This window comes from Chroicocephalus ridibundus, chromosome 3 (assembly GCF_963924245.1).
Source record: "Chroicocephalus ridibundus chromosome 3, bChrRid1.1, whole genome shotgun sequence".
Lineage (NCBI taxonomy): Eukaryota > Metazoa > Chordata > Aves > Charadriiformes > Laridae > Chroicocephalus > Chroicocephalus ridibundus.
In genome coordinates this window covers 128,919,043-128,938,084 of record NC_086286.1, presented here as the reverse complement: position 1 = coordinate 128,938,084, position 19,042 = coordinate 128,919,043, and the positions used below count along the sequence as shown (strand labels likewise).

Genomic DNA, 19,042 nt, shown 5'->3' with positions numbered 1-19,042 from the left:
AATATTTATTGGATCAGCCTTGGACTAACAAGTCCCCGATGAATGCTGATTGAAGATTAGAATTTATGAGACAACATAAAATGCTGGAACGCCCCCTAACTCCAAACGAGCACTATCTGTTCGACAAAGCATCCTCTGTAAAGCAGACCCCAGTGCAGCTGCCAGACCCGCACGCACTATTAACATTCTGGGAGAACCAGAAGGGCAGCACAGCTATGAAGATGCATCTAACTTCATGCACGTCCGTGCTATACGTGTCTACGTCTAAGCCGGTGTCCCTTCACAGCTTATTGTGACTGAGTCAACTGAGTGTGTGGAGGTGGGGACTCAGTTCACCTTGCCCTGAAGCAGACACCTGGACTTGGTCTCAGGCTCTTGATGGCACCAGCTGGCTTTCCACTCTCTATAAAAGGGGCCCAGAGTAACTCGCAGAGATGCAGACTCCCGGGAGGTGACTGCGGAGGGTAAACATTGGCATCTAGTACTGATCTGAGCACCACACAGAAAAGTGTCTTCAAGGGACGTGCAGATCTGAGACAGGACGTACAGAAGATTTCCATCTGGAGTGGCAGCTTGAAGCCAGCTTTGATATCTAAAGAACATTTAGAACGGCTCCAGGCACATATGTGAAGGCATCTGAGTTAACAGCTCTACATCTGAAGTGGAAGCACAGCACAGAATCCCACTTTGCTCTGAAGCTCCCAGCCACTTGGGGTAGGAATACTGAAGACAAACATAACGTATGAATGTGGTAAAAAGAAGGAAGCATCCTTGTTCTGTCTACAACTTTTCTGGTATTGAGCATAAACAGATTGAACCTCACTCCCTCAACTCAGTGTTTTTTCCTCCTTTTACATGCAAGAGCAACATTTGTTCTTCTCATCTCTTTGTACCATCCCTGCCTTCTACAAGCTGCTGAAGAAAACTGCTATAAGGGTGAGGTTGCTTCAGGCAGTTCTTTTATGTCCCCCTTAGGATGGAATTCACCAGATCCAGGTGAGCTGAAAATAACGGTCTTATCAAAAGAGTCTCTTAGCTCTTGCTTCAATGCTGAAGGCTGAGTTCTTACCCCCTTCTCACTCAGGTTCATTGTTCCAGTTACCACCAACCATTTACCAAAGAGCTCAGTGAGAACGAACCTTCACTGCTTCTTCTGTGCCACCCCCAGAGCAGACGAACCCCATTCCTCCCCACTGGGAACTCTTCTGCTTTTTCACATCCCTCTGTTCACTCAAAGAGGTCTTAGACAGATAATGCATATAAAAATTAACTGCCTTCAAGGCTGACTCGCACTGCCTGCCTGGTACCTCTAAGCTAGTGCGTGTTTCAGGGCAGGACACAAGCTCTTTGGTGCAGGCCAGGTCTACTCTGCCATCTGGACAGTGTGAATGTGCAATAGAAAACTCAGTTTTCACTTTACCAAATTCAGAATCTGAGAGCAGTAACACCGGGTAACGAGAAACGAGAATGGCGGAACTAAATGGCCACATCCATTTAGGTATGGTGGGGAAAGGCACCAGTCTAAAAGGCTGCAGGGTCAATCCTGTACCGAAGAGCCTGGGAGAGGGCAGGAGAGAGGAAGATGCTGAAATCACTGCACTCCCATCACTCCTGGCCCTCCTCAAGTCCAACGTATCAGAAACACTGCCCTCGCTGCACCTGGGAATATGGAGTTGATTAAACAGAATTAAGCCACTGCTTTATCAAACCTCAATTCTTTTTTTCTGGCAGCAACAAACACCAAATGAATCACTGAAGAACCTTCCAATTTTTTTTACACAGTGCACAGAAGAAAAAGTCTACCCCGTTAGACATAAACGCAGTATTTGGATGGTATCAGGACGTTCGGCCTCAATTATTTCTGGAGATGCTCCCTGTGACACCCAAGAGCCTGTCTCCTCTGCACCACAGAAACCACGACATACCTGCCTGTCCACCTCGGGCAGCAGCAGCAGCAGGCGCTGCTGGCATTCCGTGGGCAGAACAGAGAAGGTGTGCTTGTTGATCAGTGCCCGCAGGTTGGTGTTCACCAGGATGGAGTCGGGAGTTTCCACATCAATTTCAGCACACTTTGTTCTCTTCAGCTGCCCTGCAATGAAACACAAAGACGTGAGTAACACCCTACCTAAGAGAGGGTTTTAAAGGCTCCTGAGATTTTCAAAATGCCACTTCATTAATCCATTTCATACCGTGACTTGAAATACACATTTCACCTTTGCACATATAGTGAAAAGAACACGAGGTCCTTTCCAGCAGAGAAAATTTCCACACCTAATATACTGCAGCCTGTGTCAGTTCACCTAATTTTTGTAGGAATCCTGGCTATCTGGGGGCTGCAAGGAGTCTTTTTCAGGAGTGTTTCTAGAGCTGCTTTTAGCCACATCAATTTTCTGTTTTAAGCCTCTAGTTAAGGTTGGTTTGTTCCTCGGGATTTCTTCTTGGACTTTCCTACTTTGCTGTCAGCAAAAGCATTTCAGAAAAAATCATCAGCTCATTGTGCTTGCGAAGAAACCACAACACTAGACAAAGCAGTAAAAATGAATAACTATTCCCTTTCCTTTTCTGTGTTTGAAAGCAAGTCCAGCATTAACCCGTATGCTACAGCCAGCTTCGTGTGCGTGTGCTGCAAATTCAGAGACGAATCATGAAGAAAGCATTTGTGCCGTGTACTCTCTTTCTTTGGGTTCATCACTGTCTATTACTGGCAAAACACTGTGTGTTTTGAAGCTCAGATTAAAAGTGCAGTGTAGCAAAAGAGGTAATATTAAGACAGACCCTCGCTTGCCCTGACTGCAGGGATGACAGCAATTACTTTTAAGGTGACAACATCTAACAAAATAACTGCCACGGAGGTTTGTTTCATTAGGGGCAGTTTGCTCTATGAGAAGTCACTCAGAAAATGGCTCTGCAGGTTTATCATCCACTGAAGCTGCGGAATTCCCTAATTACAGGGGACAAATGAAACACACCCTGGAAAGTGCCTATTTAGTGATAAAGGAGATCTAGGATGATTAGCACAGATAGGGACCTCAGAATATCCTGAAGTTCACCGAGGTCAATCCCATCATTGGTATATATCAAAGAAATCACAAAAGGTCAAGAGGGCTGAGAAAGAGCCAACTTCAGTGAGTGGGAAGTAAGACAAATAACAGTAGGGTCTGATGTATAAAGATCCAGGAAGGAATTTCTTTTTTCTTTTTAATGTTATCAAAGTGTCTTAAGTACGTTAAAAAGCCTGATAAATAATGCAAGTCCTTTTTCTGCTTTGCAAACAGCAAGCTGCAAATTCACAGGTAGAAACCCCTGATGATAAGAAATGAGAAGAGGCGTATTTGCATATGTAAGGTTTGAATTATTTACCCTAATTCACACAGCATACTAGAGCTGTCCAGAAGTCACTTTAGCAATGGAATTAATTACACATTTTACTCAATTTTGCTATTTAGGCTTTTGTTCTGTCATCAGAGCAACCACATCTCTGTAAGCAAAAAAATAAATCTCTTACTTGCATGGAGCCTGTCAGATCTCTGGAATGGTTTCTTCCCCAGCCCTGGCAAGGAGTTATCAAGCTTAACAGAGGGAGAGGAACTGGAGGTGGAGTTCTGAGGGCTGCTGGACTGTCCATCTGACTGCTTGCCTTCCCAAGCTGCACAGGAAATGGAAACATTTAAACACCGGGATGTACAAAGAAATATTACACGAGACATCTGTCTGGACTGAAATAAAGATTCCTTAGCGTGCATACCCTAATCCCAGCAGCTCTGGGACAAGCACTTCTAGGAGACTTATATTCCTTTATTCTTGTAGCACTCAATTCCCAAGAGGCCGAACGTAGAAGAGCCCTTTGTAGCTATCAGACTACCACAAAATAAAGGGACGACAGCCGTTTCATTTATGGTTTGAGTCTATTTCCCAGTTAGTTCTATCTTATTTCCCATCTATATCCAAATACAATAATGATCTTTTTAAAACTTCCTTTCGGAGGCAGCTTTAGTTTCTGTTTAGTTTCTGTTAGAATTCACTGTTCAGAAAAATCTCTTCATACTTTATGTGTACTTTCTAAATTTTAACCTACTATTGTAGCACTTGCTCTTTTAGACCACCCTCAGTAGTTCCTCCTCCTCTTCCAAATACTCAAGAGGTATTTTCACGTCCTCCTCCAAAGTCACTCCTTAGCCAAACTAGACAGATTTCACCACTATGTTTCCTTACAAATCACTGCCACCCACATTCTCTTCTGTACAGCAGTATTTTTAATGCTGGTGGGAAGCTCTTCTTCCCTAGATTCTCCTGCCTTCCTTTCCCTCCTCGTCTTAAGTGAGATGAATTAAGATCATGAGCTGGTCTTCCCTCTGCTCCCTTTAGGTTTGTGCATAATAACAGGTACTCACTCAAGTACAGAAAGGTACTGAGGTCCCATACCTCGAAAGAGAGACTCCACAACACACGTCATCAACTCACAAACGAAACGCCTGCTGGCTCTGATTAATGACTTGCACTAATCAACTCCTTCACCCAGTCTGTGCCAGATTTGTTCCCCATCTGCTTCTCTTACTCTCCTCTCTGCCCGGTTCCTTTCCCCTTCCTTCTCTTCCTTATGCTAGCTGTTCCAGTTCTGACCAAATACATCCCTGAAATTGTGGAATTGGCGTGTTGCTTTCTATCAGAATACTGTTCTTTCTCTACTTGTATGCTTAATTTACTTCTCCGTCTCAATATATCCTGTTGTCCCAGTTGTGAGCTATTTCTACGTACCATCATGTGGACAGGAGGAGAAAAAAGGACTCCATGGATGCTGACGAAAAACGTACAAATGCCACTCACGTTGCAGGAACATTCAAAGGCTTTTACAATAATCAATTTACAGTCTAATTGGGGGCTGCATAAACACACACTGTTCCTACCCCAAATGAGTCGACTAACGCCACAGCAAAAGCTGAGGAATACGGCTTTCCTGAGACCACATGTGAAATGAGTGCGATACGTCCCTCACAGTCTTTAAGTTAGGAAAGCTCATACGGCTGGATGCTGGCATGGACAGGTACCAGCCCTCAGGAAAGCCAGGCAAGGGAGACAAGTCAAGAAGGTTGTCTGTACCCATACAAGCCTACGGAACAGCTCGAGTTGAACCCAAGGGTCCTGGGGGAGCCCACCAGTGCCCTCACAAGGCCCCTCTCTACCATCTTTGAAAAGGAGTGAAGATGGCGGGAGATTCCCCACAACTAAGAAAAGCAAATGTGACACCCACTTTGAAAAAGGGCCAAATAGACAACCTGAGAAAATACAGATCGGTTAATCCTCACTTTTCTCCCTGGGAAAATCATGGAGTGACCCCTCTTGGAGCACATTTCTGATCACATGAAGGAGATAATGACGACTGGAGGCAGTCAGCATGGACTCACCATGGGTAAATCATGCCTGACCAGCCTGATTGCCTTCTGTGATCAAATTACTAGATTTATGGATGAACGAAGAGACGGCGATGCCTTTCACCTTGACTTTAGCAAGGCATTTGACATTGTGTCCCACAACACTGTATGTGAGCTGGGACATTAGGGTCTGGATGGGTGGACAACCAGATGGGTAAGCAGCGGGTGAGGTGGCCAGGCCTGGAGAGTCATGCTCCATCCTCTGCCTGGAGGCCGGGAACGACGGAGTGACTCAGGGCACCAGTCCTGGTTCACATTTTTCCTTTGGGGAGGCAATGGAGCACTTGCTCAAGTTTGCAGGTAATGCCAAATTTGCGGGGACCAGTCGCTCTGCTTGAGGGCAGAGCTGCCACCAGCGGGACCGTGCCAGGCTGGAGGAACAGGCCAGCGGGAACGTTCCGAGGATAAATGCGAAGTCCTGCCCTGGGCAGGCAGAGCCCCTGGCAGCGATACAGGCTGGGGGCAGCTCTGCTGGAAGGGACATGAAAGTCCTGGCAGACACAAGCTGAACTTGTGCCCCAGCACCAAAGCCCAACAGCACCCTGGGCTGTAGGACCACGGGACCACAGCCAGCAGATCGAGGGAGGCAATTATCCCCCTCTGCTCAGCCCTCGTTAGACCACACCTCGATTCTGTGCCCTGTCCCGGGGCCTCTAATACAAGGAAGACATCAAAACCAGGAGCAAGCTCAGCTGAGGGCCACCAAGATGCTCAGGGGACTGCAGCGCTTGCCCTGTGAGGAGAGGCTGAGGGATCAGGGCTTGTTCAGGCTGGGGAAGGAAAGAGACTGTCGGGGACCTGATAGCTACCACCCTGCTCCTGCTGGGAGCCCAGCAGAAGATGGAGCCAGGCTTGTCACAGTGGGGCATGGCAGGAGGACGAGAGAAAACAGATGCAAGTCAGATGGGCTACAAGGAAAAGCTTTTTCCCCGTGAGGACAGTCCAGCAGTGGGGCCCAGAGAGGTTGTGCCATCTCCATCCTTGGAGGTCTTCCAAGGTCTGACTGGCCAGAGCCCTGAGCAACCTGGTGGAGCCGAGCTGACCCTGCTGTGAGCTGGAGGCTGGACTGGAGACCTCCTTGAGCTCCCTACCAGCATGAATGGTCCTGTGATTCTAATGTTTTCAGAGTAGCACTAGAAAGGCTGGATAAGTTGACATGCAGAATGTACAACACCTTGCAACTGTAATGTAGCAGCAAAGTATGGGGAAGTCAGAGAGAAAAAAAAAAAATCAATAACCAAAATTAAATAGAGACGCAGGAAGAAAATAGTTCACCCATCATTAAAGTGGATGTGGCAATAGTTTGGGAAGCGTGAAACCAAAATAAGGAGAGAAACTGATATGCTGTGACCTCCTGCCCCAGAGGCCTGACACGCAGCGCCTGGGAAGGGCCAGAGAGCAGGCCTCCAGCAGCCTGATTCTGGTTGTTCCCAGGAAAGGCAAAAGCCTCATTAGAATCACAAAAAATAAAGACACCAAACAATACTTTAAGGACTCTGAGTAACATGAGTTTGGATTACTTACTCCATTAGGCTATTTTAATAATTACTCTATGTTAGCTAACGATCTTACAAAACACCCTACCTGTTTCAGTCCCTCCTGGGTCTCCCTGTTCCTACTTCCCTAAGTGCACATGCGATTCCTCCTGGGGCAGGGGGCTCAGGAGATGGGGTCTGCCAGGAACGATATCTGCCTGTTGTGCTAATGAACCAGTCAGGTTTAATCCTAGTTAGCAGAGAAACTACAAAAGGCTTTTAAACTATCATTTTATGTTAAAGACTTCATACACCTGGCACGCCATTTTCTTAATACCATCATGGGAAATGTGTAATTTTCTACTGTATTAATTTTGGCTTCCTTCTCAGACCACACCAGCCTAGGTATAAAGGGCGCAAGAACAGCTTAGGACTGAATTTCAAACAAGCAAGATGATATTAACCTTTTTCCCCTTCACCTTTTTGAACGAGTCTGAACTACAAAGCTGCCTGGGAACAACAGGCAACCTCATCAACTGTTAAACACTCACTCTGCTGTGAAATGATGCATGAAGTACAGCTGATAAATATGCTTGTTCCTTTCAATCGGATATATGGCGCACAGCCGCAACCTTGCATATGTCTGAACAGATGTTACAAGAAACATTCCAGCAGTATATAACCAGCAAGCCAGGACAGACTGGTCTAGTTTTGGGTTGGATTTGTTTAGAGCTATTTGGAAAGGCAGAATAAACAAACGCACTAAAACACAGAAAGAATTTTATACTGAAGAAAATCAGCATGAGATGAGGAAACACCTCCAATTATGTAAAAGGTGGTAGGGAGAAGAAATCAAATGACCTGCACTCAGTGTCCACGGTAGACAGGAAATCTTGGGTTTGAACCCAAGGAAGCAAGAAAAGATTCTGATTAGAGGCTAAGAAAAACATTTTAAGGATAAAGTTCACAAAGCAGGAAGGGCAAGACTTGCTAGGAGTTTTTGACGCAATTGGTCTTTGCAGCAATGGCATCTCTGAGAACAGACTGAAGAAAACATCCGTCAGGAATGCATCACAGCTCCTGCCCTGAGGAAAGGGTGTGGACTACATGAGCTCTCAAGGCTACTCCTAGGCCTTGCTTCTGATGGCTCTATGAAATTTCTTAACCTGACCAGTGATTTCAGCTAAACATTCACTTAATTACACCAAGAATATCCAAGAGCAGAATGTTTTTCATGCTAATACTGTCGTATTGCTGTTGTCTAATCCTCTCTGGCTACTTCTATAGTAGTAAACAGGACAGTGAGGTTGGGCGTTCCCCTAGCCCTCGGAGCAACCGGCTGTGTTTACGTCCTTATGCCTTCTCTGTCCCTCAGGTGGGGTTGGTCATGTTCCAGCTGCCTGCAGGGAATGATGTTTGGCCTGTGCTGAACATCGAGCTGTGCCACGGATGGGCTGTGAGGCCACTAGCTTGTCCCGAGCCACAGCTACGCCAGGGAAATTTAGCAGAATGGATTGACTTGAGTTCCAGTCCCTATGCCCAGTACTTCGGCAGTGATTAACTCCGTAGCAGAGATGCAGCTGCTCTCTCTCCACGTGCTGTCCTAAGCACAGGCTTGCCTGAAGGACGGACTGTTTGGAAGGGGAAAGAATTGTGAGCCTGGAAATAAATGCTGTTAATAGATACTATAAGAAGAAAGAAGGCACACCTTTGTTCGGTAAGGTAACAGTTTGGTATTACTCATGTTATCAGGCTTTAACAAAAAGTCATTTTTAAGAAGACTGAAAATAGCTTAGGATTTGGGGTTGGAAATTTAATTTTGTTGCAATCTGATTGCTTTCATTCCTCTTTTTTGGGCAAGCGTCATGACTGCCAGTCCCAGCCACTCCATCTGTGAGAGAATACCTGACCGAAGTCTTCTGAGTGAGTGTTCTTGCTGCCCCTTCCTTGACGGTTACATTTTCATCATCATCTTTCTGAGACGAATCAGGACCAGTCAAGTAAATCAAGGGTGAAGGATGGAGTAACAGGGTAATTACTGAGGGGGAAGGAATTTCCATCTCATAGAAGTGCCTGAGTTTGACCGCACAGCATTTTACCCATGGTAATTAGTGTAACAGGTGTAAGGGTAGGGACTTCAGAAGCACACACAGCTTAAACAGACAGGGACTGTGTATGTGTTGCAGAAGATGGTGAAGCAGGATTGGAATCAGCGGGACAGTGAAGCAGAGAAAGAGACCGTTGCTTTTTGGAAGAGATCTCAGCCTCAAAAAGCCATCCCTCTTTTCTTCTTTTACACAATCCTGCTGCTCCTGCTCCTGCCTCTCCCTGCCCCGTACCATATATACTAACCATGTATCTAAATTCTGCTTATTTCTTAGGTCCCAACACCTCCCCTCCCCATTACAGCTGCTGGACTTAATGACGATGAATAGTTCAGTGATAAAAGAACAGATATGGTTCACTGTACGGAAGCATGAAGTGATGTACAAAAAGAACCCGCCTAACCTTACATATGTAGTCTTGGGTCCTAAAATAGAAAATGACAACTCAGGAGACTGTCTCAGAATCTCAATGGTTCTAGGAAAATGCCTGCTCTTGGCAGGGTCAAAAAAAGGCAAACTGTATGCTAGGAATTGTTAAGAAAAGATGAACAAAATATAGAATACCAAATGATGCTATACAAATTCAGAATGCATCTTGCACCCTGAATACTATGTACGGTTTTCATTCTCTATTGCAAAAAGCATACCTAGCCTTCTGTATGAGGAATAAGGTAATACAGTAGGACTCTTCAGATTGAAAAAGACACGCCTACAGAAGTCATGAGTGGCAAGAAGTTGTTGAATAAACAATAGTTGTTCATTGCCTGTTTGATCATTAGAAGGAATCAAATAAAGGTATAAGGAGCCTGGCCCAAAACAAACAAAAATGAGTAGTTTTTACAGTGTGGTGTTTGCCGCAAGGCATTTACAGAGTCAACATTCCCACCCCTCAGGTTAGGCAAATCCACCGAAGAAAATCCCACCAAGTCCATGAAATCCAAAGACACCTCCTCTTGCTTTGGAGCTCCCTGAGCACCACACACTTCATTCTGGGAGAGCACTACACACGCCAGCCTGGCTTTTACACCTTTCATGCGTGTGCCATCGGCAGTGTTGCACACAGGTCACCAGGCCAAATATGTTTGATTTGATTTGATTTGATAGGCCCACTGTTTTGATTTCTGCCGTAAGTATTAACAAAAGCAAAGTGGTGCTCAGTGATGTGGGAGACGGTACTGAGCCACTACTAGTAACGTTTACAGATGACTTGAGAAATTGTGGATTGATAAAATAATGATGGCGTTAGTCTACAAAGTCATTTATTTGTACAACAGGAAAACCCATCTATACAAACACAGAGGCATTTCTTGCATCGAAAAGAAAACAACTTGAGTCACGCTCACAGAATCAGGAGCTTGTAATGGAAATCAGTTCCACTGAAAAGAATTTAGAGAAAACTAGCTGGAAGTAACTACCAGGAATTTATGATAGCCAGTGAAATGCTGCTGCTGGTAAGGGAGCTAATGCACTGTTGAATGAAGACAAGAAGAGCAGTTATCTCATTAATTTCTACTGCAGCGTAAATGCTGGAAACAACGTGGGACGTTCTTCGGAACAAGACATGAAAGCCACACTACAGAATGAGGAGCCACTTTGGAAATAAATGAATACTAAGAGAAACACCACCTTAATTTGCGTAGCCATGAGAAGTACCTGACCACAGCGTACAGGCACCTATAGGGGAAGACATTTATCACAGAAAGAAGCTTTTTAACCAGACAATGGCACAATAAGATCTATTCAAGATCTATTCTTAACTGAATGCATTCCTAATAAAATCAAAGCCAGGAAAAGAGAAGCTAGACTATTTCAGAAACAAAAAGAATGCCATATGAAAAGAACACTTTCTTCTCTCGTCCCCTAAGAATAAGAAAAGGTAAGTTAGAGAGATAAAACAGTAAAAGAACACATAGGAGTGTTACTGCCACCTACTAGATTTTGCCGGTGCGGAGTCACTGGCTGCCTTGACGTGCTTCAGAAGGACGTGCTGATTAGAGGACACGGGCATGCCGGCTCTGCATTGCTGCTGCTGCTGCTTCTGCTGCTGCTGTTTCAAGGCCTGGGGAAGAGGACAGACATGACCAAAGGGAAATTCAAAATATTCTTAGAAGTTATTAGCATGCAGTACAAACCACTTGTTTTACAGCAACCGATATCTGGATTCTCATTGTAACTACATCAAAAGTTCAAAACAACTTCTGAAACACATTCACTTTGCATGGGACACTGATACTGTCTATTTAAATACGTTACTACAGGGAGACAGATTGCCTACCTTTGCATATAAACCAAAAAGTGAATGGTTGCAGAATATCTTAAGTTGTGTCTTTTCATAAAAAAATGATCTCTAGAGAATGCAAAGAGAAAGGATTCCAAATATGGAGTTGGTTCATGAAGTAATTATATAAATAACTTCAAAGCACCATAATATAATTCATTTCCGTCTCCTGGCGAAGCAAGTAGCAACTTACTAAAAAGTCTTCAACAGAGATGCTACTCATTAGGAAGGATTTTTTTAATTAGGAGAGTAACAATAATTAAAACACTGAAGGGAAGAAAATAAAATCCTTTGTTTCAGAAAAGATGGTTAAAGCAGCCATGGTAGAGCCTAAAAGGCACAAATGACTAAGACAAGGAAGTAAGAAGGCATTTGGTTAAACTGCAGCGTTTACCCAAACCAAAGTGTCTGTTTTCAAAAAATGAAATCCAAACCCAAATAAACACAGCAGAATAAGTTACGAAGTATCAAGTATGTAGTACAATTTCAGAATCGGAAGTAATGGGAAATATTATGCTGCATATATACAAATAAGTGGGACTGTTAACTAGAGATCATCACTATCTTAAATAATAACAACAACAATAATAACAACACAGTGAGAACTAGGAGAGAGAATAAAAATGTGCAGATACCTGCAGAATCTGCCATATGAGGAAAACAGAAGACAGACAGACTCAGAGTTCGTAGGACACAAATGAGGGAGACTGACCACAAAAGGATACAGATAATGAATGGACATGTTAGCTTCCCATTTTCCAATTTATTAAATAGTTCTTATTTAGCCATTTCTACCACACGTTAAAAAAAATATACAGCCAAACTGAAACACAGCAAAATCAAAAATCAGTAAGAGGAAGTACCCTCTGCAACGCACAATTAACCTCCTGTTATTGAGGTCAAAAGCTTTTAAAAAACCAGAAAGATAAAAGGGAGACCCAGCATTCACATGAGTAACAAACATCCATAAACAAGTTCAAGAAAGCTTTTACAAATTCTTTTTTGGTTTGAAGGTGAATGTCCAGAAAGTACTAGACTATGAAGACCACTAGTATGTTCGGGGGCTTGTCTGAATCCCATACTTCCATTATGCAAATCACTTCAAATATTTAAGGGTTTCTGTATTGTTTACCCATTCTATATGCCATTTAATTGCTGCATTTTTCTCAGCTTAGGTAAAAGAATTCTGCGTTTGTTCATTTTGTCACCTCAGTTCTCGGTCATGCAGCGCCTGAGGTGCCCACGCCAATGGTGGCTGAGGCATGTGTGGGAAGAGGAGGAAACAATTATTCATTCGATACTGCCTTTTAAATTCCCTGTCAGCTTCGCATTTATGTTCTCTGTTATAAATATGTGGGGGCTTCTTTAATATATCTAATTTATATTGAGTCCTGTCATAATCACAGAATAATTCAGGTGGGAAAGGACCTCAGGAGGTCTCCAGTCCAACCCCCAGCTCACAGCAGGGTCAGCTCGGCTGCACCAGGCTGCTCAGGGCTCTGGCCAGTCAAATCTTGAAAACCTCCCAGGCTGGAGATGGCACAGCTCTACTGCCGGACTGTCCTCACGGGCAAAAAGCTTTTCCTCATGTCATGTTTTCCCTTATACCATCCAACTTAACGCCCACCATTTCTCATCATCCCACTTCCTTCACCATATTAGAATCATAGAATTGCCTGGGTTGGAAAGGACCTTTCAGATTATTGAGTCCAACCATCAACCCAACACTGACAAAAACCACCACTGAACCATATCGCTAAGCGCTACATCTACCTGTCTTTTAAATACCTCCAGAGATGACAATTCCACCGCTTCCCTGGGCAGCCTGTTCCAACGCTTGATAACCCTTTCAGTGTAAAAATTTTTGCTAATATCTAATCTAAAACTCCCCTGGCACAACTTGAGGCCGTTTCCTCTTGTCCTATCGCCTGTTCCTTGGGAGAAGAAACCGATCCCCACCTCTCTACAACCTCCTTTCAGGGAGTTGTAGAGAGGAATATTGCGATGAGTCTGGCTCTGTCTTCTCAATAACCTCCCTCTAAGTACCAGGAAAGGGCCCAGCTTCCCCATAACACTCTACAACAGGTCTGGCTCCTCCATAACACCCCATATCAGGCCCAGCAACCCTCAGCTCCCCCGTACCAGGCCCAGGTCCCCTGTAACACCCACATCAGGCCCAGCTCCCCCATGGAACCCCATATCAGGCCCAGCTCCCCATAACACCCACACCAGCCCCAGCTCCCCCATGAGACCCCACACCAGATGCAGCTCCCCATAACACCCACACCAGCCCCGGCTCCCCCAGGAGACCCCCCACCAGCCCCGGCTCCCCTCCGCTCCAGCCATGCCAGGCCCCACTGTGCCAGCCCGCCTCTGTCAGGGAAGAGCCAATCAGGAACACGCTAACTACCCCGCACCCACCAATCAGGCAGCAGCTTCCAGGCGCCGCGGCTGCAGAAGCCTCAGCAGAGGGTCTCTCAGAGGGACTTTCTCTCAGAGGGACTTTCTCTCAGAGGGTCGCTCAGGGGGTCTCTCTGGGCATCTCCCTCTCTTGCAGGGGGTCTCTCTCTCTCAAGAGGGTCTCTCTTTCTCAGGGGGTCTTTCTCAGGGGGCCTCTCTCTCTCTCAGAGGGTCTCTCCGTCTCTCTTTCTCAGGGGGTCAGTCTCTCAGTCTCTCCAGAGCCCCCAGAGCATGGCAAACCCCTCCGCCAGCACCAGCCCCTGACTCTCCTCTAACCCTGACCTGCCTGGGTGGGTACTCCCTCTGCGCCCGTGTGCAGGGGCTCGTTATTTTCCTTTTGTTTGCCTTGAAGCTGTCCTTTGTTCTCACTGGGTGTGCTGTGCCACCCTCCATGGAGGGCAGATGTTCCTCAGCGCACAGGTGCGTTCGCACAAAGGGCAGCTCTGAGGTAAACCCCGCTGTTGAGGGCGGAAACCACCACTTTATAGTGTTGAAAAAGAGCCTAATTCAAAATGGCACCATTCAGTCAGTATCATCAGCACCTCCTTTAATTGTAATTTAAACAAAGACCTTATGTCAGCTGCACGCTCCTCCATGTCAGCTCCACTGTGGGTGACAAGGGCGACAGCAGCAGGACCAGGAGCTGCTCCTCAGCACCCACCTCTTGCTCTGCACCTGCCGACGGTCTCCGGTAATGAAGGTTAAAACCCGTGGGGATGCACTTAATGGGGAAAAATCTGTATTGTACAGCTGCTTTCTTCACACAAAAGGTGACAAAGCGACTATTTGCTGACCGGAAAGCTTTTGTAAGGTGCAGCCCAACCCAGTCCCTGGCCTAATTCATTCTGTGTACGTGGTAACAAATAAAAGTGTAATGGATAATGACGAAAGCCAACGGTATAGACCTTATTAGAGCAGAGGGTGTAATTTCTAATGTTAACACACCATGATGAGATCTGGATCGAGGGAAGGGATCCCTCCCCTTTGCTCAGCGCTGGTGAAGCCACACTGGGAGTGCTGGGTCCAGTGCTGGGCTCCCCAGTCCAGAAGGGACACGGACAGACTGGAGAGAGCCCAGCGAGGGGTCACCAGGGTGTGGGGGGACTGAAGCGTCTCTGCCGCGGGGGGAGGCTGAGGGAGCTGGGGCTGCTCAGCCTGGAGCAGGCTCAGGGGGTTGAATCCATGTGGATAAACACCTACAGGGAGGGTACCAAAGCGACGGAGCCAGGCTCTCCCAGTGGTGCCCAGTGCCCGGACCAGGGGCCGTGGGCACAAAACAAGACATTCCATCTGAATTCTTGCTTAGAGAAGTTGTAGAGCCTCCCTGCTTGGAGATGTTCAGAAGCTGTCTGGACACGGTCCTGCACAACCGGCTCTGGGTGACCCTGCTTGAGCAGGGGTTGGACCAGAGGGACCCTAGAGGCCCCTTCCAACGCCAACCAGTCTAGGATTCTAAGGTTCTGTGAATCCTGACGGTACTGGGGTGGCTACTCAAACTAGGTAAGGATGAGATGAGGTCAGTGGATTGGAGAGGATCAGAGGAAAGGATGTACTTGCATTTTCCAGCAACGGGTGAGAAATCACCAAGCTTCCTGGGTCCGGATTATAAATTTCAGAGTCTCAATGTGGTGGTTTTTTGTATCAGCACAGACTCACTGTAACAAAGGGGGTTTCTCCCCATGACTGTTTCACCTTTCCAGCAGGATGAGCACTGACATGTCTCTGCCCATTTAGATTCAGGTATTGCAAACCCCTAACTCAGGATTTTTCCAAATGATTGTAAGAGACGCTGCTTACTTACTATACCGTGTGGTGATGGCACACCGGTACACACCATATTATTTGGCTGTATTTTACAGTTTTAACTTTCATGTGTTTACGAACTAAATTCTGATCCGTATTTCTTAAAGGACCTGATAGTTATTGTCAGTGTAGCAGCAGCATTGTGTTCCAGGGTCAAAAGTTCTCACTCAGAAATCTGCTCTCCCTTCCCTCCAGTAATATTATAATTACTTAGCGTGGAAGACAGGAGGGCTGAATTCAGCTAGCTGCCTTCTCCAGTGCACGCAAGCAAATAATGTGGGTTGCAGGCATAATTAAAAATATGAAAGCTTTCTTCTTGTTTGCCTCAACATCTGATGTTTTTCCTACTACTCTCCTCATCACAGAATCACAGGAGTTGGAAGGGACCTCTGGAGACCATCTAGTTCACCCCTCCTGCCAAAGCAGGTTCATCTAGACTGTTGTCTCCTTCCTGCTATCTATATTTGCTCATTTTATCTACTTTTTAAACTTTTTCTGACCACAGTGGCAACCATGTTTAGGAAGAGGTGAAGATGTGGCATTTGGTCAAAATGACAGAATCACACTGCAACTAAAATTACGCAAAGGATTGGCCACGCAATGTTCTTAATTTGATCCAAAGCTAGAGCAAGCTTTAGACAGGGAAGTTGGAATGATTGAGCGGTTATGGTGTTGTGCGGCAACTCTTTTTATTCTGGTTTGCCTAGAAGGCAAGTTATTCACTGTGCTACAATTTGATGCCCTACTCCGGGACAGAGGAGTTGAGTTCAGGGAGAAGAGCTGTTGTGATGGAAGATGATGACCACCAGAAGCAGCTTTTTGCCTTGCAGAGAGCTGCAGAACTGCTAAGTATGAACAGGTACGCTATGCAGACCTCAAGGCCTCCATAGGGTTCCCCGCTTCTCTTTCAGGATTTCTGATTTTTTTTCCCCCCAAAGCAATGAGATTAACAGTGAAACTGAGAACTCTGTCTCAATTTTGGAACTCACTGGCTCTGACATATTTCATTGCATTCAGAGACAGCGCTGGAAGAAGGATGCTCAGGAAGCAGACATCTCAGAGTAAGAAAGCTGGGGAGTGGAGGAGCGAGAGAGCAGAGACAGCGAGGAATGAATATAAATGTGGGGAAAAGCTGGTGGGAGCAGGATCATGGGGAAATCAGAGATGAAAAGCAGAAAACTATTAGGCATGTAAGGACAGAGGCCAGGAGGAGAGAAGAAAAGTAGACGGAGCGCAGGTTTGGATATAGTGTAGGTTTGGAAATGGAGCGTGGCTTTGCCCAGAGGTCCCTTCCAACCTGTGACTCTGTGAAGCAGGGACCTGGAGACCAGAGAGAACGAAGAGGAACTGCGGAGCACGCGAGGGGAAAGAGGACTGCTTATAGCAACCCCCGAGTCTGTTTGATCACTCTTAAAAGAGAAAAGTCTTTGTGGATGTTAGAGAGAAATGATTGCCAGCCAGGCTTAAAGAGGGATGGGGGAGGGAAAGCAAAGAGTATAATTAATACCTTTGCTGAATTAGTGAGAAGCAATTTTCTGAGGATTCAAATGAAAGCGGAAGCTTGACTCTGAACTTCAGAAGGAAATCTGCCTAAAGTGACAACACAATCTCGCTGCTTTATTGCAGCTATGAGCAGCAAGCAACATCACAGAACACCAATGCTGCTGTCGAGAAACAGCCAAGTGGGAAAAGAAAGAAATGAGAAGAGTCCTTGAAGCTGGCCCTTGTTTTGACACCAGCTCAACTCTCTCTTGCTGGAAACAAAGCTCCCGTTTGTCCAGTTGCCTTATCTTCCCCTGTAATATTCTCCTTAATGATATAGAATCTCAGAATGCGTCAGGTTGGAAGGGACCTTTAAAGGTGTCCTTTAAATATGCCCTAATGAGATCCTTCTCTCTCACTGCAGATCCTTTTCCCAGGGCCGCAGGCATCTCTCTTAGCTGAACGCCATCCCAAGTGTTGCTTCTCAGCTGGAAGAAGTCAGGAAAACAGGCTGGGCTGGAAAAGGTAAATCCTATCTGGAACACATCACGATTCCATCTGTCTGTGACAAGCTTCCACAATCCCTGGACTAGCACCTCCTCTGCAACTCCATTCCTAAATCCTTAAGATTTTTACTAAGGAGTAAATCTAACCCTGATAAAGCATTTCCTTTCTAAGGATCATGGAAAACTAAACAATGCCGTTGGGGAAACACCTGCAAATAAAACACTCAGGGGACCAATTTGTCTTGCGTTTTTCATTAGGAGGAACGAATCATTTGAAGCACAAACCCTCACCCATTCCATCCTGCATGCATACCATTAACACCATCTACACAACAGTCATTCCCCAGGCCTGGAAAATAATCCATCCTCTTTTTCTTGTAACACCCAGCAGAGGTGCAACACAAAGTCAGCGTGTTCTCCTTCCCCTTATTCCCTCTGTAAACACACACACTCTGCACCCACAGAATTCCTCTGAAGGCAAAGTATGCCGCTAACTAGGGTAAGAAGTCAGCGGATTTCAGTTTTTTCCCAAAAAACCTTCCATTTACTAAAGCAGACTGTAGAAAGTTAAGCACACTTATCAAAAGGTTGGGAGAAAAGAAATAACACCTCATATCTGGTCTCTAATCATAATAATAAAAAAATAAATTCTAGATGCTTACTTAGGGAAAAAGCAAAGAACTAAATAGCACAGTATTTTGAACAGCCTTTAAGAGAGAGGGATGTTTTAGCGAAACTGTTACTATGAGACAGCCAGGAAGTCCTGACTTCCCCCCCTGCAGGGTGCAGTTTCACTGAGAAAGACGATTTACCAGAGGAATAAAATGACTGCAACGACGCTCAAACCAGGCTGCAGACCAGGCTACTTACCTGCTTGAGCGCCTTCTTGCTGTGCTTCTGGGACGAGGAGATGACTTTGCCTGTCTGGATGGAAGGTGACGGGCAGCCTGACTGCGGGGAGGATGTCTGTGACAGTCTAGATGACACTGCGAAAAGAAGAAGAAACAAAACCCATAATCCGACCTTTATCCATTTGCCTGCAGCACGTTAGCCAGTCCTCACCACTTCACATCATCTCATGAGGCTCGTGAAAACCGCACCTCTAGCAAATGCTACTTTTTGCATGAAGAATCAATTCTGTTTCCTCCCCACCACCAAGGCAGCTGTTTTCCTCTGAAAGCCAACAGCAATTCCTATGACCAACTTCAGATTTTTCATCTCTTGTCCGTCTCTTTTTTTATTCATCTTGTAAATAGCTGCTATCAAACAACACTGCAGCTTGAGAAAAAGCTTCAGGTTCATGCAGGAAATTTAACTGGAAATACAGACACAGGCAATGGTTGTCTTCATCTGGAACGACCGGTGGTCAGACATCTAATCGAGAGCAGTTTCTGATCAGAATAAATCCAAATCCCACACAAGAGCAAGAAGACAAATGACATGCAAAGGAAGTTGAACTTGACTATCATTTGCTCCTTTTTAAAAAGAAATATGGGAATACACA

At 45.5% G+C, this 19,042-nt stretch overlaps 1 protein-coding gene across 7 annotated transcripts in view; it reads right to left on the bottom strand.

Moving 5' to 3' along the window:
* ASXL2 (ASXL transcriptional regulator 2) overlaps positions 1-19,042 on the bottom strand; it is a 125,682-nt gene that overhangs the window by 21,951 nt on the left and 84,689 nt on the right. For 6 of the 7 annotated variants that reach the window (XM_063330803.1, XM_063330805.1, XM_063330808.1 and 3 more), the window contains 4 exons: positions 18,409-18,524; positions 10,942-11,068; positions 3,506-3,646; positions 1,926-2,089 (listed from right to left, as the gene is read on the bottom strand). In XM_063330803.1, the coding sequence (XP_063186873.1) occupies positions 1,926-2,089; positions 3,506-3,646; positions 10,942-11,068; positions 18,409-18,524 (548 nt within the window). The remainder of the gene's footprint in view (positions 1-1,925; positions 2,090-3,505; positions 3,647-10,941; positions 11,069-18,408; positions 18,525-19,042) is intronic. The other variant, XM_063330804.1, reaches the window with a different exon arrangement.